At 45.3% G+C, this 23864-nt stretch overlaps 1 protein-coding gene across 1 annotated transcript in view; it reads left to right on the top strand.

The window, feature by feature from the left end:
- The window catches only part of P2RX2 (purinergic receptor P2X 2), a 111544-nt gene that overhangs the window by 11082 nt on the left and 76598 nt on the right, over positions 1-23864 (top strand). The window contains exon 3 of the mRNA XM_069745434.1: positions 17967-18038. Within this exon, the coding sequence (XP_069601535.1) occupies positions 17967-18038 (72 nt within the window). The remainder of the gene's footprint in view (positions 1-17966; positions 18039-23864) is intronic.

The raw sequence follows: 23864 nt of genomic DNA, 5'->3' as shown, positions 1-23864 counted from the left end.
GGTATGGAGCAGCTGGCTTGGAAGCGAGTTCAGAGTCCCCTTTACTTCTGTCAAGGTCCTCACTGTTCTCTCTGTCCTCCTTAAAGGTGGGACACTAACCCATATGACCGGTGGCTCGAGCGTTTTTACAGGGTCTCTATCACAACCCGGTCTCTATGCGCCACTGTGTCTCCAGGTGTTAGGGCGGACAGGTGACTTGTAGTCCAGCTGTCCTGTCGGTTTCTGCTGTGAGTCTTGTAGTCCCTCACAACCTCGGTTTTCCTCTCTTGAATTGCAGAAACTCCTTATATCATTTAGATATATTTTTTTCCTTAGATGGAAATGACCCTGAATTAAAGGTTCATTTTAATAATCAGATTTCTGCCTGTAAATGAGTGCTGATTGACTATTCACAATGCTCCTTTAGTGGACAGTTCACATGGTCCCACAAAAACTGTATGAGCACAGAACGATCATTAAGGCTGGTTTTACATTTGTTGACGAGGGCTTTGCGGAGGACTGCGTAGTTCCTCCATTAAACCCCGCCCAGTACCACGCCTCTTCCTTCAGCTCCGCCTATGTCTGCATGCATTCTGCATACCCTATCATTATCATTGGGTACGCATGCCATGCAGATGTACAGTATGCGTCGTCTTGCCGCTGCGCTGACCTGCATCAAACGCAACATGTTGCATTTTGTTGCGGTCGGCGCATCTTCAAAACGACACATGCGGAGGCATCCACATACATCCGCATGGCCTGCATACCCAATATTAAAGATAGGGTACGCAGAAGGCATGCAGATGTAGGCGGAGCTGAAGGAAGAGGCGCGGCAGTGGGCATGGCTTCACGGAGGAAGAAGGCTTTCGTCCGCAGCCCTGCCGAATGCTAGTGTGAAGCTAGCCTAATACAATTGTTTTGTCCCTATCAACATTTATGAAGAAAAAAAGGCACTCCAGAGTAAATTAATATAAAACTTCATCTTTAATGGAGAAAATCTCTGGGATCAATATGTTGTCCGCATTGTGCCTGTTTTTATGAATTTTCTCTATTAAAGATGTTGTTTTATATTTTTCTACGCTGGAGTACCTTTTTTCTTCATTCTTTGGAACTTGCTCTCCCAAGCTTAGGCGGTTCCGTGCGTGGAACTCATTCTTGGAAAGAGACTGCAAATGGAGAGCTGACTTCTCCCATTCCCTATTCCTTCTATATATATCAACATTTATGTTGTTGGCAACACATCTTCTGTGTATGTCAGGACCTGTGCTGCTAACAAGGATAATTTTTATGCTAGAATAAACAATAGTACGTTTACACCAACTGATATAATTATTATACAATTATTATTATAATAATATTGTATTAATACTATAAGTATTATAATGCAGAATGATTGTTCTTAATGACTTGCTCATTATCAACACATGGCAATTGACCTTAATATTTAAAAACTTTAGCAGCTTACATGCTTGATTTGTTTTCATCATGCTTCACTGAAAACAGATTTTACATGGGAATTAAGAATTTTGTTAATGACTAATCAATTCTGGCAGAGAAAGTATAATAGAAACATATGCACCAATTCTGCATTTATCACCCACTCCTGGTTTTGGCTTACAAATACTGATGTAAAATACTGACCAAATTCTGCCAGTGTGACGGCAGCCTAAGGCATTGTATGTTTAAAGGGAACCTGTCACCCCGTTTTTTCAGTATGAGATAAAAATACTATTAAATAGGGCCTGAGCTGTGCATTACAATAGTGTATTTTGTGTACCCTGATTCCCCACCTATGCTGCCGGAATACCTTACCAAAGTCGCCTTTTTCGCCTGTCAATCAGGCTGGTCTGGTCAGATGGGCGTGGTGAGATCGCTGTTTCTTCCCCCAGATCTTGCATATCTTTCCGTTAGTGGCGTAGTGCTCTGCTTCTCTCTATCGTGTTAGAGTGATATTACCAGAGTGTACTACTTCTCTCCATCGTGTAAGATTGACATTACTAGAGTGCCTTGCTTCTCTCCATCGTGTTAGAGTGATATTACCAGAGTGGAATATTTCTCTCCATTGTGTTAGAGTGACATTACTAGAGTGTACTACTTCTCTCAGTCGTGTTAGAGTGACATTACTAGAGTGCACTGCTTCTCTCCATCGTGTTAGTGTGGCATTATAATAGTGCACTGCTTATCTCCATCATATTAAAGTGACATAGCTTTAGTGCTCTGCTTCTCTCCATCATGTTAGAGTGACATTACTAGAGTGCACTGCTTCTCTCCATTGTGTTACTGTGACATTACTATAGTGCACTGCTTATCTTCATCGTGTTAAAGTGACATAGCTTTAGTGCTCTGCTTCACTTCATCATGTTAGAGTGACATAGCTGTAGTGCTCTGCTTCTCTCCATGTTATGGTGACATTACTAGAGTGCTCTGCTTCTCTCCATCGTGTTAGAGTTACATAGCTGTAGTGCTTTGCTTCTCTCTATCATTTTATGGTGAGATTCCTAGAGTGCATTGCTTTTCTCCATCGTGTTAGAGTGACATTACTAAAGTGCATTACTTCTCTCCATCATGTTAGAGTGACATAGCTGTAGTGCACTGCTTCTCTCCATCATGTTAAGGTGACATTACTAAAGTGCCCTGCTTCTCTCCATCGTGTTAGAGTTACATAGCTGTAGCGCTTTGCTTCTCTCTATCATTTTATGGTGAGATTACTAAAGTGCACTGCTTCTCTCCATCGTGTTAGAGTGACATAGCTGTAGTTCTCTGCTTCTCTCCATTATGTTGCGGTGACATTACTAAAGTGCTCTGCTTCTCTCCATCGTGTTAGAGTGACATTACTAGACTGCCCTGCTTCTCTTCATCGTGTTAGAGTGACATAGCTGTAGTGCCCTGCTTCTCTCCATTATGTTACGGTGACATTACTAAAGTGCTCTGCTTCTCTCCATCATGTTAGAGTGACATTACTAGTGCAGAGATCTGGTCGTTGCAGTATGACACTCTGCCACTAAGGGGAGTGATGGTACGTCTGATGGCACTAAAGGAGTTCTCCTGACCAGGTATCACCAGAACACATTACACTTCACACTCCAGCCACTAGGGGGGGAAAAAGGCTTTATTTATTGGGCCACTCCTCACACTGGTAAAACTAGGGGTTGGGGAGGAAGTTAGTCAGAAGCTGACTGGGTTGGATTCAGGCAACATCCCGTGGCAGGGGGTGTTGCAGGGAGAAGACACAGGGGGGTCCCGGTCAGGCGTGGGAACCTGGCAGGTGCCTAGCGAACAGAGCAGAACGTAATGGAACCGCGCCTGCACACCCAGCGGCGGTATCCAAGAGAGAGACACGAAGGGAAGGATATTGTGGAACAGTGTAAACGAGATCAAGCACAAAGGAGAGCCAGTAGGAGTCGTGCCGTGAGACCGAGGCAACATCCTACTGAGGCGCATAGCCGGTGGCCGGAACACCGCGGGAGTAACTGACTCTAGGCCTTACTTCGAACTCCGCAGGACAGTTAATTATAGGTTGGCTGTCTACCTTAAATTTTCTACGAAGACATAGGGGGCAACAGTGGGAGAGGGGCGTCTCTAGAGTCCCGGAAGACCTCCAGGCCTTCCCATCATACGGGTGCGTCCTAGCCATAACATACCTGGGGGACGAGAAACTAGTAACATCTGGAACTAAAGAGAGAGAGAGCTGTAGAGAACGAACGAATGAGAACAGCAGTTGTGAGGACTATTCCGAATGCTCAGCAGGGTAGGACTACAACACACAGGCGCTAGTGGTAGGCAACGATTTCCATCTGCGAGGGAAACTCTGGAAGTGCCCATCGGACCGGCCGGTCTCAGATAGCCCTGTTAAGCGTGCTCTGGATTGAGGATCCTGAAGTCTACAGTAAAGAGGTAAAGAGACTGCAACCTTGTGTCCTCGTTATTGACTGCACCTCACACCATCACCATCTACCTTGCTGGGAAGCCCTGGGGACATACTTCACCTGTGGGAAGGTATACCATCTAGCTGCCATCACATCACCCCAGCGGACCCCACAGCAGCATCGGTCACCCTGACCGAACACCACAGGTGACGTCATGAATCCCTGACAGACTGTACCACCTTTATTGGACGCCCCTTAGCAGGGTCGCGGACGAGGTCTAGCCACCGTGACAGCCTCAGAACCGAACCAGAGAGGCCCGGTACCGAGAACTCGTGGCCCTGTGTCTGGGGGCGCTCCAATAGACTGCACTACTTCTCTCCATCGGGTTAGAGTGATTTAGCTGGAGTGCACGGCTTCTCTCCATTATGTTACTGTGACATTATTGGAGTGCACTGCTTCTGTCTATCATGGTACAGTGACATGATTGGAGTGCACTGCTTCTCTCCATCATGTTATGGTCATGGTGACATAACTGAAGTGCACTGCTTCTCTCCATCATGTTATGGTGACATATCTGGAGTGCACTGCTTCTTTCCGTCTTGTTACAGTGATATAACTGCATTTAACTTGATTGAGAAAAGCAGTGCATTTCAGTAATGTCACAGTAATATGATGGAGAGAAATAGTACACTGCAGTCATGTCACTGTAACATGATAGAGATAAGCAGTGCACTCTAGTAATGTCACCATAACATAATGGAGAGAAGCAGAGCACTCCACTTAATTCATTTTCTAATTGTAAGGCATTGTATGTTTAATTAAATTAGCAAGGAAGGAGTTATTAAGATGAAACACTTTGCTATGTTCTTGAGAATTTAGTGCATGATGATTGTCAATTGAGTTGGGAAGTGAGTAAACAGAGAAGAATGGACAGAAGAAGGAAATTGGAAATATCAATAAAGATTAACGGCCATTTTAATTTTTATTTAATAAATGAATAGTGATGAGCGAGCATGCTCGGTAATGCTCGGTGCTTGCCCGAGCATCTCAGTGCTCGCAATGCTCGGCGAGCGGCAGGCATTTCTGGGATTGTTCGGCGGGAGTTTGGGTCCCCGCCCTGCATGTTTGGCGCTCTTTAGAGCACCAATCAACATGCAGGGATTGTTTGCCATGCACTGTAATGCCTCAGCCATGTTGGTTGTGGCATTACAGTGATTGGTTGGCCACAGGCGCCGCCCTGCTCGCCACTCTCAGCTCTGGAATCACCAATGTAGGGATAGGTGCTGCTGAGCTAGGAACAGAATAGGTGGGGTATCAGTTAGTGTGGGTATACCATTGTTGAATCCACAAATCTAGCTAAACCAACAGTCCTAAGGACTAATTACAGGGTATATAGATATCAGTGATAGGCCGGTAGTGTGTGTGGCATACTTTTTTGCATACAGCAAGAGGGTTCATTCCATTACTGTCTGCTGCTGCCTATTACAGATATTGACCGTATATACATAGCCCCAGGTACAGTGGCCAGGAATAATTTGTTTTTGCATCTTAATCCTGATTATTGTATTTAAAAGCAATCCAGAGCACACATTTTTTTTCTCCATTTGCTTGTTGGCACTTCAGAATACAACCAGATCTTTTCCATAGTACAGCTTTAAAATACAGCTATTTTAAACAGGGGTTTGGCTGTCACATCTAAGTGCGCATAAAATTGTACCATTTTTGTGGTACTGTAAAAAAATTTTAGAGTGTCTTATGCAAGTTCTATCTGTGGGCTAAAAATTGGGGCATTTTTTGGGCTCCATTGAACTTTTTTTGCTGTGTCTTAGCCTAGTTATTCACACTCTTTTGCTGTTTAAAACAAAATACAGACCAGATAATTTAAAGTCTGGTATCTCCGTTACACTCCTTACCTATCTGTGGGCTAAAAATTGGGGCATATTTTGGGCTCCATTGAACTTTTTTTTTGCTGTGTCTTAGCCTAGATATTCATACTGTTTGGCTGTTTAAAAAAAAATACAGGCCAGATAATTTAAAGTGGGGTATCTTCGTCACACACCTCATCTATCTGTAGGCTAAAAATTGTGCCATTTGAGCGCTCCATTGAGTTTTTTTTATGCTGTGTCTTAGCCTACTTATTGACACAATTTTGCTGTAAAAAAAATACAGGCCAGATAACTTAAAGTCTGGTATCTCCGTCACACGCCTCACCTATCTGTGGGCTAAAAAGCGGGGCATTTTTTGTGCTCCATTGAACTGTTTTTGCTGTGTCTTAGTCTAGTTATCAAGACCACAAAGAACAAAAAGACAGCGCCACAATGGATGGTGAAAGAATAAGAGCTTACATTTATTCTGCCTCCAGGAGGCAGACTAAATGTAAGCTCTTATTTTTTCACCATCCATTGTGGTGCTGTCTTTTTGTTCTTTGTGGTCTTCGTACTATCCTGGGTGGGCTCCCTGGTTTTGGACGTGCACCCTTGTGTCTGCTGAGACCTTTAATCTATAAAGAAAAGGGTGCGGCTTTGACTTTCTATTGTTTTGACTCTGTTAGTCTAGTTATGGACACCAGTTTGCTTTAAAAAAAAAAAAGGTGTTACCTACAGGCCAGATATTTTAAACTGTGGTTTTCCCGCACATGGATCCCATATAAGTTCGCTCCAAAGTCAGGCATTTGTAGTGAACGTGCAAAATATTGTAGCCCATCACGTCCACTTCCCTGTGCCAAGGGACGGGGAAGTGGACGTGATGGTGATGGTGCACGCAGAGGGCGAGGCCGAGGACGTGGGCAAGCTGAAATTGGGCCACAACAAACACCCACATCTTCTTGCTCGACCTTCCTGTCACAATTACTAGGGGACCGCAGCACGACACCACTACTGAACCCAGAGCATTGTCAAAAGGTTGTTGGTTGGAGAGCGGATAATGCTTCCAGTCACTTTGCCACCACCACCACCCTGTCTTCCACACGGTCAAGTCTGAATAGCCGTGAGTGTGGACCGCATATTCCTCACCCTTATCCTCCTTCCTCCCACAATGCCAAGTGCCCTGAGACAACTGATCCCACACTTGGACACTCCGAAGAGCTGTTCATTTTTCCATTTAGTGATTCGGGCCTCTCTCTCGGTGCAGTTGAAGCGGAGCAAGAGGAGATTGCATGTAGATATGCACAAATATTTGAGCAGCAACGTTCACGCGAAGGTGACGGTGGGAACGTGTCACAAGAGGTGGACAATGATGAAATACAAGTGCCCAAAAGTCAGGAGGAGAACCAGGGTGCGGAAGTGGAAGAGGAGGTGGTGGGTGATATAGTAACTGACCCAACCTGGCAGAAGGACATGCAGAGCAAGGACAGCAGCACACAGGGGGAGGGAGGCATAGTACTCCAACAGGCAGGAAGAAGCATTGTGTTGGCCATAGACAGAAGACGGGCAACTGTTCCCCATAACACCAACATAACATTGCCAGTACAAGTGTTAGGTCTTCCCGAGTCTGGTTGTTTTTTAAGAACTCTGCCGATAACCCCAAACAGACCATTTGCACCATCTGCCATGTCCGCATCAGCATGGATAGAAAAACTACCAGCCTGACCACCACCAGCATGATCAGGCACATGGAGGCAAAGCACCTGACTTTGTGGGCCAAACCCCAGGGTCAAGGAACAGTGTCAGCGGGTGACACCACTGCTTCTTCCGCTGTTGTGCGTGCAAGCCAATCCCCTGTCCAAGGTACCTGTGAAGATGCCTACTCCTCCCTGCACCTGTCATTGCACACACTCAACTACACCATCATCAAGCACGTCCACGTCCCAGCGCAGCGTTCAATTGTCCATACCCCAGTCCTTGGAACGCAAGTGGAAATACGCTGCCAATGCCCCACAGGCCACAGTATTAAATTCACACATTTCTCGTCTGCTTGCGCTCGAAATGTTGCCTTTTAGGCCTGTGGAGATGGAAGCTTTCCATATCCTGATGGCGGTGGCCGTCCCAAGGTACTCAGTCCCCAACTGTCACTGTTTCTTCCGATGTGCCGTCCCCACATTACACAAGCACGTGTCCCACAACCTTAGCCGTGCCCTCAACAATGCTGTTACTGTAAAAGTCCACCTAACCACGGACACGTCGACAAGTGCTTTTGGGTAGGGATGGTATATCTCACTGACGGCACACTGGTTAACATAGTGGAAGCCGGGACCCAGTCGGACCTTGGGATGGAACACATCCTCCCAACGCCGAGGATTGCAGGCCCTAAATCAATCAGGGTTACCCCCACAGTCTACAGGTCCTGCACCTCCTCCTCCTCCTCTTCAGCCTATATCTCCAAAATGACCACATCAGTCACAAGCTGGAAGCACTGCAGCACTGCCTCAGCCAAGCGGCAACAGGCTGTGCTGAAGCTAATATGCTTAGGTGACAAACCGCACAATGCTGAAGAGTTGTGGACAGCACTGAAAGAGCAGGCAGATCTGTGGCTGACACCGCTGAACCTACAGCCAGGCATGGTCGTGTGTGGCAATGGCTGTAACCTGGTGGCGGCTCTGAGGCAAGGCGAGCTCACACATACCATGCCTGGCCCATGTGCTTAACCTCATTATTCAACGGTTTCTCAAAAGCTACCAGGAGCTGCCAGATCTGCTTGTGATGTGCCCATTTTAGAAAGTCAGCTACAGATTCAGCTGCCCTTGCCGTGCTTCAGCAGCGTTTGCAGCTTCCGGCTCACCAACTGTTGTGTGATGTCCCCACGTGTTGGAACTCTGCACTGCAGATGTTGGAAATAATTTGTGAGCAGAAGAGGGCAGTTGTTAACTGCCAGCATAAACAAGGCTGTCGTTATTCAGTTCAGACTCCACATATAAGACCTCAGGAGTGGACATGGATGTCAAACATATGTACCATCCTCCAAAACTTTGAGGACTCCACCAGGATGCCATAATTAGGATCACCATCCCGCTTCTCTGAGTTCTGAAATGCTCTCTGGTCATAATCAAAGAGGATGCATTGCAGGCGCAGGATGATGAGATGGAGCAAGGGACCATACAGGGTGATTACACACAGCCCAGCCTCATATCATCCCAATGTGGATTGGGTGACAATGAGGAAGAGGAGGAAGAACAGGAGCCAATTTCATGCGCTATAGATGGTACTACAAGCACAACTGTCATACCGTCTGTTCAGCGTGGATGGCCTGAGTACAGGGACGAGGAGAAGGTGTAGGAGAGCATGGTCAGTCATCCTCTTGGTGAAGACACAGAAGTCTTGCCTGTTAGCAGTCAGGCACACATGGCTGAGTTTATGTTACGCTGCCTTTCCCGTGACCCTCGCATTCTCAAAATTTTGGATGACAGTCATTACTGGTTGGTGATACTTCTAGACCCACACTACAAGGAGAACTTTCAATCTCTTATTCCAGAGGCAGACAGGTGTACTAAAATGGTGCAGTACCAGAAGGCCATTGTTGCGGAGTTATTAAAAAAATTCCCATCTGAAAATGCTGGCAGCAGAGGTTACAGTTCATTGGACAACCAAGGAGTACAGGCGAGAGAGACACAACTCCAATCCAGCCAATGCAGGGGAACACTGTCAAAGGTCTGGGAGAGTTTTCCCAGACCCTCCCATCGCTCAAGCCCTAAGGTGCGGGGTACACTCACAAGGAGTACCAAGTTTTGGAAGATGCTGGGGGAGTACCTTGCTGACCGTACCAAAGTCCTCCGTGATTCCTCTGTGCCTTATAATTATTGGGTATCCGAACTGGACACGTGGCATGAACTGGCTCTCTACGCGTTGGAGGTCATCGCCTGTCCTGCTGCTAGTGTTTTGTCAGAGACTCTTTTAAAAATGAACAGGGGCTGGATTGGGCCAGACTTCTCAACACCACCGAATGATAGCAGCGTAACACAAACTCAAATCCAATGTCTTTTTTTGGGAGGTCTATTTCTATGCACCTCAAACACACACATGGGTATACGCTTCCTGATTTGGCCTATTTGCTGTTGTCCTCCTCATCATCATCCACCACCACTAGATCACCAGGGTGACCATGGTCCGTGATGCAACACACATATTAGTGTTGTAAAGGGTGTTTATGATGCCTCTCAACTAAATTTGTAGACAGTATGTTGATGTATACCCCCCATGGGGAAATGTTTGTCAGCCCAGATGTAACACCCCAGGTTCCTGATTGTTGCAATGGTATTGCCTTCCTCACGGGGGAGGTGATTCCATGCTTGGAAGCGAGGAAGGATCCCTTTAAGAGGTATCACAAACATGCAACATGCTCTTACTCCAGACCAGAAGGGGGAGCTCTGATCCAGTTTGTGGGTGGCTCCCCTATATATATTCTGACTGGAGGGAAAGTAGTCAGTCTGTCAGAGAGAGCGTCTGCCAGAGACAGGGACTGAGAGGAAGACAGTAGGGGCCGTGCAGGCGTGAGATTCTGCAGCTCCAGGAAAGGAAAGAAAGGAACGGAACAGTTTGTAGAGAGCCTGAAGGAGGAAAAGGAGCAAAGGCGAAGTGAAGAGCTGGAGAGAAGCTGTGACTGAGCTTCTTCCACGCTGAAGCGCATGAAACCGGTGGCCGGAATACCGAGGTTGTGGGGGTAACTTTATGCCCCACAGCAGAAACTGGTGGACAGCAGATTGCAAGTCTCCTGTCTGCCATTAACACCTGAAGGCACAGTAACACATAGAGCCCGGCGTCATCTGAGAGACCCTGTAAAAAGGCTCGCGTTACCTGCCATGTGGGTAGTGTACTACCTAAGGGGGGACAGAGAAAAAGTGAGGACCTTGTGTGAAGTCTAAGGCAGCAAGGGACTACAACACAGCGCAGAGAGGAAGGCTTCCAACCCACTTGGCTAGGGGGATTCCTGAATCGCTTCCAAGCCAGCCGGACCACACCAGCACCTGTGATCCGTACCCTGGACTGTGGCTGCCTTACACCAGTAAAAAGGTAAGGAGACTGCAACCTTATGTCCTCTAATACTTTCAACACCATCTATCATCTTTATCTGTACAACGGGAGCCCTGGGGACCCAGCTTCACCTGTGGCATGCCATACCATCCCTGCTGCCATAACATCACCCCAGAGGACCCCTTTAAGCAGTGTCGGTCATCCCTGACCGAATACCACAGGTGGCATCACAAACACTTTCATAAACTTTATTCCCGACCAAGTATTGAGTGCATAACTGAACATTATTATTTGATGGTTTTTTTGTTTGTTATTAAAAAACACTTTTATTTGATTGGATGGGTGAAATATGCTAATTTATTGAGACAGGTTTTTTGGGTTATCAGGAGTTGTATGCCAAAATCATCAGTATTAAAACAATAAAAGACGTGACAAATTTCAGTTGGTGGATAATGAATCTATAATATATGAAAGTTTAATTGTAATCATTACATTATGGTAAATAATGAAATTTAACACTATATGCTAATTTTTTGAGAAGGACCTGTAATGTTTAAAAAAAAATCACGATATTCTTTACCTTCCGGCATCCCGCGCAGTGTTACCGATGCTCGCGATGCTCCCGGCAGCTAGATCCCACTAATGCGTTGTGAAATGACCCGATGACGTCGCGGTCTCGCGAGACCGCTATGTCATCAGAGGTCATTTCACGCAAGGCATTACTGGGAATGCGAGCTGCCAGGAGCATCTGAAGCATTGGCAACGCTGCGCAGGACGCCAGAAGGTAAAGAATATTACGATTTTTTTTTAAATTATTTTCAACATGGGTTGTGTTGTGTATGCATTTTCGCAGCGAAAAACTGCTGCGAAGACGCATACACAACAGGTGCACATAGCCTTGACAGGTTCGTCAGAAAACGGGCCCAGTGCACCCGTTTTTTAAAATCTGCACAGGATACGTCATTTCAAAATTTTGACGGATCCTGTGCAGATTGTAAAAACGGAAGTGTGAAAGAAGCCTTAATTTGCTCGACTCGAGCATTTTAGTGCTCGCTCATCACTATAAATGAATAGTACACATGAAAATAAGCAACGTTGTAATATATCTTATCACAGAAATCTGCTTCTTTCTCCTTCTGGACTGATCATTCATTTTCAAAATTTTCAATTCCCAGGTAAAATCTGTATTCAGTGAAAACAGATTCTCCCATTACTTAGTTAGGAGATGGCAGTTGCTACTGATAAGATTCTATAAAACACAAAAAGAGCACAGTAAAACAAAAAAATACTCTGTTGTAAAAAAAAAATCACAGTGAACAGCAGATGCTAGTAAAAAGGTGGAAAAACACAGGGTACTTGGTTGATAAGGTTTTTGCAAAAAATATATATTAAGCCGCTCTACCAAACGTCAAGGTATACCCGTATTAGAGAAGTCCTAACTAATGTATGTAATCCCTATGTGATGTATTTAAAAACCTGGTCATATGTATAATACCTGTATGAGCAGGATTCAGAAAGGAAATGTCCAATGTGGACACGCTGAATAGAACGGCCCTTATGCGCATGGCTCACAAGGAGTGGTGGACAACTCCCTAGTCTTGTAGAAACAAGAAAACAATTATTTAAAACAGGAACACATGAGCCATGCGCACAGTGAACAAACCTGGAGGGACATGTTCACACCACCAAGAAACTTGAAAACACAAAAAGAGGACAGGAAAACCAAGAGCGGCCTAATATACTGTATATACTCGAGTATAAGCCGAGATTTTCAGCCCACTTTTTTGGGCTGAAAGTCACCCTCTCGGCTTATACTCGAGTCATATACCCAGGGGTCGGCAGGTGAGGGGGAGCGGGGGCTGTGTAGTTATACTTACCTCCTGCGGCGCGGTCCCTGCAGTCCCTGGCTTCCCCGGCACTGCAGATTCTTCCTGTACTGAGCGGTCACAGTTACCGCTCATTACAGAAATGAATAGGCGGCTCCACCTCCCATAGAGGAGGAGCCGCATATTCATTGCTGTAAATGATCGGTAACTGTGCCCGCTCAATTACAAGAAGAAGCTGCAGCGCCGGGAGAAGCCGGGACAACAGGGACCGCACCGGGAGCAGGTAAGGGGAGCGCAGCGCTGCGCGATATTTACCTGCTCCTCGCTCCGGTGCGGCTCCATCTGCAGCGTCCTCTAGCAGTGATGCTCAGGTTAGAGGGCGCGGTGACATAGTCAGTGCGCGCCCTCTGCTGAGCGTCAGTGCTGGAGACGGAGACGCACGAGGAGCAGGTAAATGCTGAAAGCGCCGGCGTCCTGAGCAAGAGAGGTGAGTATGTGATTTTTTTTGTTTATGGCAGCTCCAGCAGCATTCTATATGGCACAGCATTATATAAGGAGCATCTATGGGGCCAAAAAGTACGGTGCAGAGCATTATATATGGCACAGCTTTATATGGCACATCTATGGGGCCATAAAGAACGGTGCAGAGCATTATATATGGCACAGCATTATATAAGGAGCATCTATGGGGCCAAAAAGTACAGTGCAGAGCATTATATATGGCACAGCTTTATATGGCACATCTATGGGGCCATAAAGAACGGTGCAGAGCATTATATATGGCACAGCTTTATATGGCACATCTATGGGGCCATAAAGAACGGTGCAGAGCATTATATATGGCACAGCTTTATAAGGAGCATCTATGGGGCCATAATCAATGGTGCAGAGCAATATACCGTATATGGGGCACAGCTTTATAAGCAGCATCTATGGGGCCATAATCAATGGTGCAGAGCAATATATATGGGGCACAGCTTTATAAGCAGCATCTATGGGGCCATAATCAACGGTGCAGAGCAATATATATGGGGCACAGCTTTATAAGGAGCATCTATGGGGCCATAATGAACGGTGCAGAGCATTATATGTGGCACAGCTTTATATGGAGCATCTATGGGGCCATAATGAACGGTATAGAGCATTCTATATAGCACAGTTGTATATGGAGCATCTATGGGGCAATAATGAACGGTATGGAGTATCTATTTTTATTTTTGAAATTTACGAGTAGCTGCTGCATTTTCCACCCTAGGCTTATACTCGAGTCAATAAGTTTTCCCAGTTTTTTGTGGCAAAATTAGGGGGGTCGGCTTATCCTCGGGTCGGCTTATACTCGAGTATATACGGTACATTTTTTTTACATCAAATGTTATCAACCAAATACCCTGTGTTTTTCCATCTTTTTACTAGCACCTGCTGTTCATTGTGATTTTTTTTTACAACAGAGTATTTTTTGGTTTTACTGTGCTCTTTTTGTGTTTTCAAGTTTCTTGGTGGTGTGAACATGTTCCTACAGGTTTGATCACTGTGCACATGGCTCATGTGTTCCAGATAAGATTCTATGTAGACTGGAGGGGGAGGAGCTGTAGATTGGATGGAGAGGAGCTCTACCTCTAAGGCTATGTGCACACGTTCAGTATTTTTTGCGTTTTTTTTGCGTTTTTTCGCTATAAAAACGTGATAAAACCGCGAAAAAAAAAACTTACATATGCCTCCTATTATTTAAAGTGTATTCCGCATTTCTTGTGCAAATGTTGCTTTTTTTTCCGCAAAAAAAATCACATTGCGGAAAAAAAAGCAACAGGTTCATTAAATTTGCGGAATTGCGGTGATTCCGCACACCTAGGAATGCATTGATCTGCTTAGTTTCCGCATGGGGCTGTGCACACCATGCGGGAAGTAAGCAGATTATGTGCGGTTGGTACCCAGGGTGGAGGAGAGGAGACTCTCCTCCACGGACTGGGCATCATATAATTGGTAAAAAAAAAAAAAATTAAAATAAAAAATAGAGATATACTCACCCTCTGATGGCCCCGGAGTCCTCCCGCCTCTCATCGGTGCACGCTGCCGCTTCCATTCCTATAGATGCTCTGTGTGAAGGACCTGCGATGACGTCGCCGTCTTGTGATTGGTCGCGTGACCGCTCACGTGACCGCGACGTCATCGAAGGTCCTGCACACACACACCATCTATAGGAACGGACGCCGTTGAGGAGATCAGCTGTCTGCAGGTAAGTATAACCATTTTTTAAATTTTTTTTATTATTTTTAAACATTCTATCTTTTACTATTGATGCTGCATAGGCAGCATCTATAGTAAAAAGTTGGTCACACTTGTCAAACACTATGTTTGACAAGTGTGACCAACCTGTCAGTCAGTTTTCCAAGCGATGCTACAGATCGCTTGGAAAACTTTAGCATTCTGCAAGCTAATTTCGCTTGCAAAATGCTAAAAAAAAAACGCGGAAAAAAAGGGGAAAAAACGCAAAAAAAATGCGGATTTCTTGCAGAAAATTTCCGGTTTTCTTCAGGAAATTTCTGCAAGAAATCCTGATGTGTGCATATACCCTAATTCCTCCATCCTTATCTCCTCTAAGTAATGTAACAATCTGTCTTCACTGTCTACAGTTTAATTTTACCCTAGAATTGAGAGTTTTGAGAAGGAACAATTAGTCCTGATGAAGAAAGAAGCAAATTTCTCTGATAAGATATATTACAAAGATATACCTGTAGTACAAATGTGTACTACTGATTTATGAAATAAAAATTCAAATGATAGTTACACTTTAAGGCCAGAGTCACACATAGTGATTCTTCCACACTTGTGGCGAAAAAATGCACTGTGACCACAATGTATGAACAAGGTGTGAAATATGGAAAGGTTGGCTGGTAACACAAGTAAACAAGATCTTTCAAGAAAAAAACATATTAACCCATTAATGACTGCTAATACGCATTAAAACTATGACCTTAAAGGGGCCTTATTCCCTCATTACCGTCTTAAAACGGCGATAGGGAATAAGCCTGTAATACCCCCCCCCTAGCGTCGAAAAATATCTGGTGTTTAAAGTCCCCCACTACCTTTGCTATCATCTGGTCCCTCCAGCTCCATCTCTCGGGCAATCCGCCTCCTGTTCCTGAAAAAAAATGGTGGGCGTATGCGCAGTGCGCCCGTCGAGGTCTGCTGGTTGGCACCAGGCAACCGCAGGAATTTTTCTTGTTTGTTTATTTTAATCACTGTGATGGACCTGATCATAGTGACCAAAAGCCAATAATTAGTATGTTATCCCCCTTATTTTATCCTTTACAACTAGGGTTGAGATTGGGGTTAGGCTAGGGTTGTCTTGGGCTAGGGTTAGCGGTTTTTCAAAAGAAAAAAAATGATGATAATATGACGACTAATGTTGAGCCCAAGTGCTCACTACTCGAGTTTGCATCGGGGTCGCTCGAGAACTAGCGATACTTGGTTCATATTGGAGTACCCTGATGGAAAATTTCGTAGCAAGCGCTTGCGCTCAACACTATTGACGATGTATTCAATGTGATGGCCTAATCACATGGCCTAAGTTATTGTCAAGGTTCCACCCCTCACGGTCTGGGATGCAGTTACTAACAGCTTGGCCATCCTATCTGGTATAGGGGTGTGGTGAAGCTGTCAGTACTGTGATTGACAGCTTGGCCATCCAACCTGGTACAGGGGTGTACTGAGCAGTCAGTGTGTTGATTGACAGCTCGACCATCCAATCAGAGACTGTGAGGCGTCGGCTTTCTCATGTGTTCATTATTACACTTAATAGCCCTGCTTCTTAACTGAGCTGAGTTTCCCTGAACATGGCCAGATGTACATTCATCTTGTGAGGTTTGTGCTCTCTGTGCCTTGAGTTCTATATGTTTGATCTGTTGCCTGACCTTGAACTTTGTTCTGACTACCCGCCTGTTTAACCCCTTCAGCTCTGATCTGTTATCCTCCCGGTACTCTGACCTCAGAACTTTACCTGACTGCACATTTGTCTCTTCCTTTGTCTCTTCCTTCTGTTTATGACGTACTCTCCTGGCTTCTGACCTTGGACTCTTTGACCACTCTGACTCACAGCTTGGCTGTGAGAAGTTACTAGCATCACAGTTATAAAATTCTGTGTAGTAACTTTTGGTTAAAAATCCTCACTATACCCTTGGATAAAATCCTTGAGGGTTGTAGTTTCCAAAATGAGGTCACCTGTGGGGGGTTTCCACTGTTTAGGCATGGTAGGGGCTCTCCAAACGAGACATGGCATCTGCTAACAATACCAGCCATTTTTGCTTCCCTTACAAGCCTTGCCTTGTGCCAAAACAGTAGTTTTCCCCCACATATGAGGTATCGGCGTACTCAGGAGATATTGCATTACACATTTGAGGTCCATTTTCTCCTGTTATCCTTGTGAAAGTAAAACATTTGGGGCTAAATCAAAGTTTTTGTCAAAAAAGGAAAATATTCATTTTTTTTCTTCCACATCCCATTAATTCTAGTGAAGCACCTGAAGGCTTAATAAACTTCTTAAATGTGGTTTTGAGGGGTGCAGTTTTTAGAATGGTGTCACTTTGGGGTATTTTCTGTCATTTATGCCCCTCAAAGTCACTTCAATTGTGATGTGGTCCCTAAAAATATGGTTTTGCAAATTTTGTTGGAAAATTTACAAATTGATGATCAGCTTTGAACCCTTCTAACTTCCTACCAAAAAGTAATTGTTTAAAAAATTGTGCTGATGTAAAGTAGACATGTGGGAAATGTTATTTATTAATTATTTTGTGTGGAATGACTATCTGATTTAAGGGCAAACAAATTTAGGCTATGTGCACACGCTGCAGATTACTCTGCAGATTTTTCCGGACAGATTTTGGTAAATCCGCAGGTAAACCGCACTGTGGATTTCCTGCGGATTTACCGCTGTTTTTGTGCGGATTTCACCTGCGGTTTTACACCTGTGGATTCCTATTATGGAGTAGGTGTAAACCGCTGCGGAATCCGCACAAAGAATTTACATGCTGCGGATTAAACAGTGCTGTTTTCCATAAACTTACATGGTACTGTAAACGCATGGAAAACTGCTGCGAATCTGCAGTAGCCAATCCGCTGCGGATCCGCAGCAAAATCCGCAGCGTGTGCACATACCCTTAAAGTTTGGTCAAGTGTTCGATATTTTCATAAATATACACAAATCGACCACAATTTACCACTACCATGAAGTACAATATGTCATGAAAAAACAAGCTCAGAATTACTGGAATCCCTTGAAGCATTCCAGAGTTATTACCACAGAAAGTGGCACTGGTCAGATTTAAAAAATTTGGCCTGGTCATTAAGGTCAAAATTAGCTTCATCACTAAGGGGTTAATTACTTCCTTCTGTTTTAGGGTGGCAGCATTTTCACTATCATAACCCGAACTGAAAGTACCAAACTCCAGACTCTGGGAACCTGCCCTGAGGTGAGTGCTTTGTTGACCATAGCAAATGTGTATGTATATGTATGGAAGCAAAAAGTGTGGTAGAAAAAGTGTTTATTTCTGTTTGTTGAAGATTAAGGCTTACAGCCATTATCTCAGTAAATTATAATTATTAACAAAAAACACCTTCAAAGTCTTCCTAAGCATTTAAAAATGTCTCTTAGGCCTCTTTCACACGTCAGTGTCTCCGGTACGTGTACTGACAGTTTTCTCACGCACCAGAGACACAATATGCGCATATTCATCACTGTAATGAGCGGTACCACGTCACCGCTCACACAGGACAGGCTGCCGGCGCTGAGAGCAGACATCGCTGGAGCTGGGTGAGTATTTCTCGGCAAGCGGGTGGGTGCACGGGGTATGGGAGGCGGGAGGTGACCCCAAACTTTATTTTTAACGAAAAAAAACAAACCTTGATTTTTCATTCCTTCTCTCCAGCAAATGCTGCTGGGAAGAAGGAATGAATGCCAGCTTCAGCACCAAAAGCAGGGGACTGCGCTTAACTGTAGTGCTGCCTCCTGCACGGTCCATGTGGTCCTCAGTCGGCACACAGGCGGCACACGGCTGCCGTACGTGTGCCACACTGATGTGCCATGTGAGCACATGGACACACGGACACGAATAACTCCGGTACCGATTTCTCCGGTACCGGAATTATCTGGACGTGTGAAACCGGCCTTAGTCTGTATTCATAGTCAAGACACAAATCAGCGCAGCTGTCTACTAGGAAAGTTTAGAGCACTTCATGCTTCCCTCTGAACACAAGATTTTTGGAGATGGAAATTTCATTCTCCAGGAGGACTTGGCACCTGTCCACACAGCCAAAAGTACCAATTCTTGGTTTAAAAACAACAGTATCACTGTGCTTGATTGGCCAGCAAACTCGTCTGACCTTAACCACATAGAGAATCTATGGGGTGTTGTCAAGCGGGAGATGAGAGACACCAGACCAAACAATGCAGATGAGCTGAAAGCTGCTATCAAAGCAACCAAGGCTTCCATAACACCTCAGCAGTGCCACAGGCTCATCACTTCCATGCCACGCTGCATTGATATAAATCAAGGCAGCACCAGTAAAAAGAGAGGCATAAACCAATCCTCCAAGATACATGCAAAAATGAAGGCAGCACTCCCAAAATAGAAAATTAGAAAAATTGAATAGCCCATAGTGACTGCACTATTTCGGTCCAATTGAGAATCTTTCTAAAGTTATTTTGTAACTCACAATAGTTGCTTAAAGGGAACCTATCAACAGGATTGTGCACAGTAACCTACGGACACTTTCAGGTCGGTGTCGTTATGCTGATTAAAATGATACCTGGGTTGATGAAATCCATCTTGTGGTTGTTTTTTTAATCTTTATTTTCAGTTTTTAGTTAACGATGTGCCCGTGCTCCAAGGCAAGCCTGTAGTGGGGGACTTCATGTGGTGCTCTGATTATGTATTCATAATGCAGACTGCTGACAGGTTACTGATCCCTCAGTTACCTGCCCCCTACTTTGCATAATGAATACCTGTACATAATGAAGAAAAAGAAAACACAAGCAGCTTGGATTGTCTGTCTCTCCATTCTTCCTCCAGACTCTGGGACGATGATTTCCAAGGTCTAGTGTGAAGTATCCACAATCAATGATGGTTTCAGGAGCCATGTCATTTGCTGGTGTAGGTCCAATATGTTTTATCAAGACCAAAGTCAGTGCAGCCGTCTACCAGGAAATTTTAGAGCACTTCATGCTTCCCTCTGAACACAAGCTTTTTGGAGATTGAAATTTCATTCTCCAGCAGGACTTGGCACCTGTCGACACTGCCAAAAGTACTAATTCTTGGTTTAAAAACAACAGTATCACTGTGCTTGATTGGCCAGCAAACTTATCTGACCTTATCCCCAGGGCCGCCATCAGGGCATTACTGCCCTGACTGGTGTATGGGGCCTGGTGGGCAGAAGGGGCCCGCATCCGGCCCCATCTCTTCTGCTCATTGGGCCCGGGCCCCAGCGGCAGGCTTCTGTTGGTAACTGAACCTGTGTCCGAGACGCAGGTTCAGTTACTCTATTGCAACCTTGCACGGCAATGTGGGCCCGCACGGCAATAGTTAAAGCCGCCTGCCAATCTGAGGCTGGCACTTGACGTCAGCGCGCATCGCCGGTGTATGACCTCATTGTCATTCACCGGCGAGTGTGTGCTGAAACGCCGGGAGGGATCTCCGCCGCAGGAGCGAGGCAAGGTAAGAAGAATTTTTTTTTTTTGCAACTGAAAGCGGGAAGCCGCAATGTTTCACCAGCAGGATAGAGACACATGGACCATGTGTCTCCATCCAGCCTGGCACAGAAGGGAGACAGGTGGCAGAATAGAGACAGGTGGCAGAATGGAGACATGGGGTTAGAATGGAGACAGGTGGCAGAATGGAGACAGGTGGCAGAATGGAGACACTGGGGCAGGATTGGAGACACTGGGGCAGAATGGAGACATGGGGCAGGATGGAGACACAGGGGGCAGGATGGAGACACAAGGGGCAGAATGGAGACACGGGGCAGGATGGAGACACGGGGCAGGATGGAGACACAGGGCAGAATGGAGACAAAGGGCAGAATGGACACAAGGGGACAGGATTGGAGACAAAGGGGGCAGATTGGAGACACGGACAGAATGGAGACACGGGGCAGAATGGAGACAGGTGGCAGAATGGAGACACGGGACAGGATTGGAGACACAGTGCAGAATGGAGACACAGGGGTAGATGGGAGACACGGGTGCAGGATTGGACACGGGTGCAGGATTGGACACGGGGCAGAATGGAGACACGGGGCAGAATGGAGACACGGGGCAGAATGGAGACACGGGGCAGAATGGAGACACGGGGCAGAATGGAGACACGGGTCAGATGGGATATATGGTGGCAGAATGGAGACAGGTGGCAGAATGGAGACAAGGGGCAGAATTGAGACACGGGGCAGATGGGATATATGGTGGCAGAATGGAGACAGGTGGCAGAATGGAGACACTGGGGCAGGATTGGAGACACTGGGGCAGGATTGGAGACACTGGGGCAGAATGGAGACATGGGGCAGTATGGAGACACAGGGGGCAGGATGGAGACACAAGGGGCAGGATGGAGACACAGGGCTGAATGGAGACAAGGGGCAGAATGGACACAAGGGGACAGGATTGGAGACAAAGGGGGCAGATTGGAGACACAGGGACAGAATGGAGACACGGGGCAGAATGGAGACAGGTGGCAGAATGGAGACACGGGACAGGATTGGAGACACAGTGCAGAATGGAGACACAGGGGTAGATGGGAGACACGGGTGCAGGATTGGACACGGGTGCAGAATGGAGACACGGGGCAGAATGGAGACACGGGGCAGAATGGAGACACGGGGCAGAATGGAGACACGGGGCAGAATGGAGACACGGGGCAGAATGGAGGCACGGGGCAGATGGGATATATGGTGGCAGAATGGAGACAGGTGCCAGAATTGAGACAAGGGGCAGAATTGAGACACGGGGCAGATGGGAGACACGGGGTGCAGGATAGAGACATGGTGTATGATAGAGACATGGTGCAGGATGGAGACAGATGGGGCAGGAATATGGGGCAGGATGGAGACAGATGGTGCAGGATCAAGGGATATTATTACACCAGTGATGTATTTATTTTATTTTTTGAGGATACGGTTTTAAATGGGGAGGCGGTCCTGTCACTGTGCAGAGTAACACTGTCACTTTTTTTCTTCATCTGTTGTAGTTTAGAATTTGGAAAAAAAAAAGTAATGCTTTCTGCAAGCGGTGCTCTAGATAACTGTTATTTCCTGCAGAAACGAGCCCTGGCTGGCTGAAGTGACGGCGGTATGTGCTGGATGAAGATTAAAAGCAAAGATAAAGGACTTCACCTAGAGACGTCACTGGTGAGTCAGTGTGTTACCTGTACACTGATGCTATACACTGTATACTATATACAGCGGTCCTGTGTACAATATCACCAGTGATCACTGTATTTCCTTTAAATTATACACTATACACAGAGCTCCTGTGTATAATTTCACCGGTGATCACTGTATTACCTGTACACAGACACTGCATACTAAGTACAGATCTCCTGTGAATACTGGCACTTATGGTGATATTAGTATTGTGTTTTTTTATTACTGATCAGTATTGTAGTATTCAGTCACTATGTGGTGGTAATATGTTGTCCGGCCATGATGTGATGATATTTGTTCCTTGTATGTGCTATTACTTGGTCATTATGTGGTGGTAATATGTGGTCTGGTCATGGTGTGGTGCTATTTGTTCCTTGCATGTGGTTCTATTGGTGATCATATGGTGGTAATATGTGGTCTGGACATGGTGTGGTGGTATTTGTTCCTTGTATGTGCTATTTGGTCATTATGTGGTGGTAATATGGTGTCTGGTCATGGTGCGGTGGTATTTGTCCCCTGTATGTGGTATTGGTCATTTTAAAATTTGAAAAATAAATAAAAATATACCTAAAATTATATTGGATATTTTAACAAATGTTTAGTAGGTTAGAGTATGGTAGGGCCTGACCTTGTCGTGGTGGCGTCTTTAAAAATCTTTTGACTGTGGACCGTTCGAGGGGTGGAGGCGGGGCTGGGGTGGAGCCTGGGTGGAGTCTCAAGAGAGCCCCGAAAATTTTGCCAGTATGGGGCCCCGAAATTCCTAGTGGCTGCCCTGCTTATCCCCATAGAGAATCTATGAGGTATTGTCAAGAGGAAGATGAGAGACACCAGACCCAACAATGCAGATGAGCTAAAAGCTGCTATCAAAGCAACCGGGCTTCCATAACACCTCAGCAGTGCCACAGACTGATCGCCTCCATACCACTCCATACTGCTGCAGTAATTGATGCAAAAGGAGCTCCGACCAAGTATTGAGTGCATTTACTGAACATACATTTCAGTAGGCCAACATTGAGAACGTTAAAATAATTTTTTCAAGCTGTTATAAAGTATTCTAATTTACTGAGATAATGACTTTTGGGTTTCATTGGCTGTAAGCCATAATCATCAACATTAACAGAAATAAACACTTGAAATACATCACTCTGTTTGTATTGGCTCTATCTAATATACGAGTTTCACTTTTTGTATTGAAGAACTGAAATAAACTTTTTGATATTCTAATTTGTGAGATGCACCCTTTATGTCTGTACAAGTTTTAGGCAAAAATGTAAAGAAAACAAGAATGTAATGATCTAGAAATCTCTTAGGCTGCTTTCACACATCAGTATTTTGCCATCAGGCACAATTAGTTGAATGTTGAAGAAAAACCGGATCCGTCGCAGATTGTGGAAAAACTAATGCGATGGATCAGTTTTTTCAACGGATCTAACTAGCAGATCCAGCTAATTGGATCCTAAAAAAATTGGAGCATGCTCAGTTAAAAAAAAGGTGATTCGTCGCTGGATTCCGTCATTTGACGGATTCGGTGCCATAGGGTTCCATTGTAGCAAACGACGGACGGCGACGGATCCATCGCTGTCCGTTTTTTCAGCCGCTGGAAAACCAATTTTCGACGGATGAAACGTGAGACCATCCCTTGCTAATACAAGTCTATGAGAAAAAAACAGATCCGGTGGCAACTTTTGCCGGATTCATTTTTTCAAAATTCGCCAGATTGTGACTGACGCCAAAAAACTGATGTGTGAAAGCAGCCTTATAGACATATTTTATTCACAGTATAGCAGAGAACAGAAAATGAAAGTTAGACATTTTCCATTTCTTTTTTAAAAATCAGACTAACGTATATACTCGAGTATAAGCCGACCCGAGTATAAGCCGACCCC

The sequence above is a fragment of the Ranitomeya imitator genome, chromosome 1, assembly GCF_032444005.1.
Source record: "Ranitomeya imitator isolate aRanImi1 chromosome 1, aRanImi1.pri, whole genome shotgun sequence".
NCBI classification, from domain to species: domain Eukaryota; kingdom Metazoa; phylum Chordata; class Amphibia; order Anura; family Dendrobatidae; genus Ranitomeya; species Ranitomeya imitator.
This window is presented reverse-complemented; position numbering and strand designations above follow the sequence as displayed.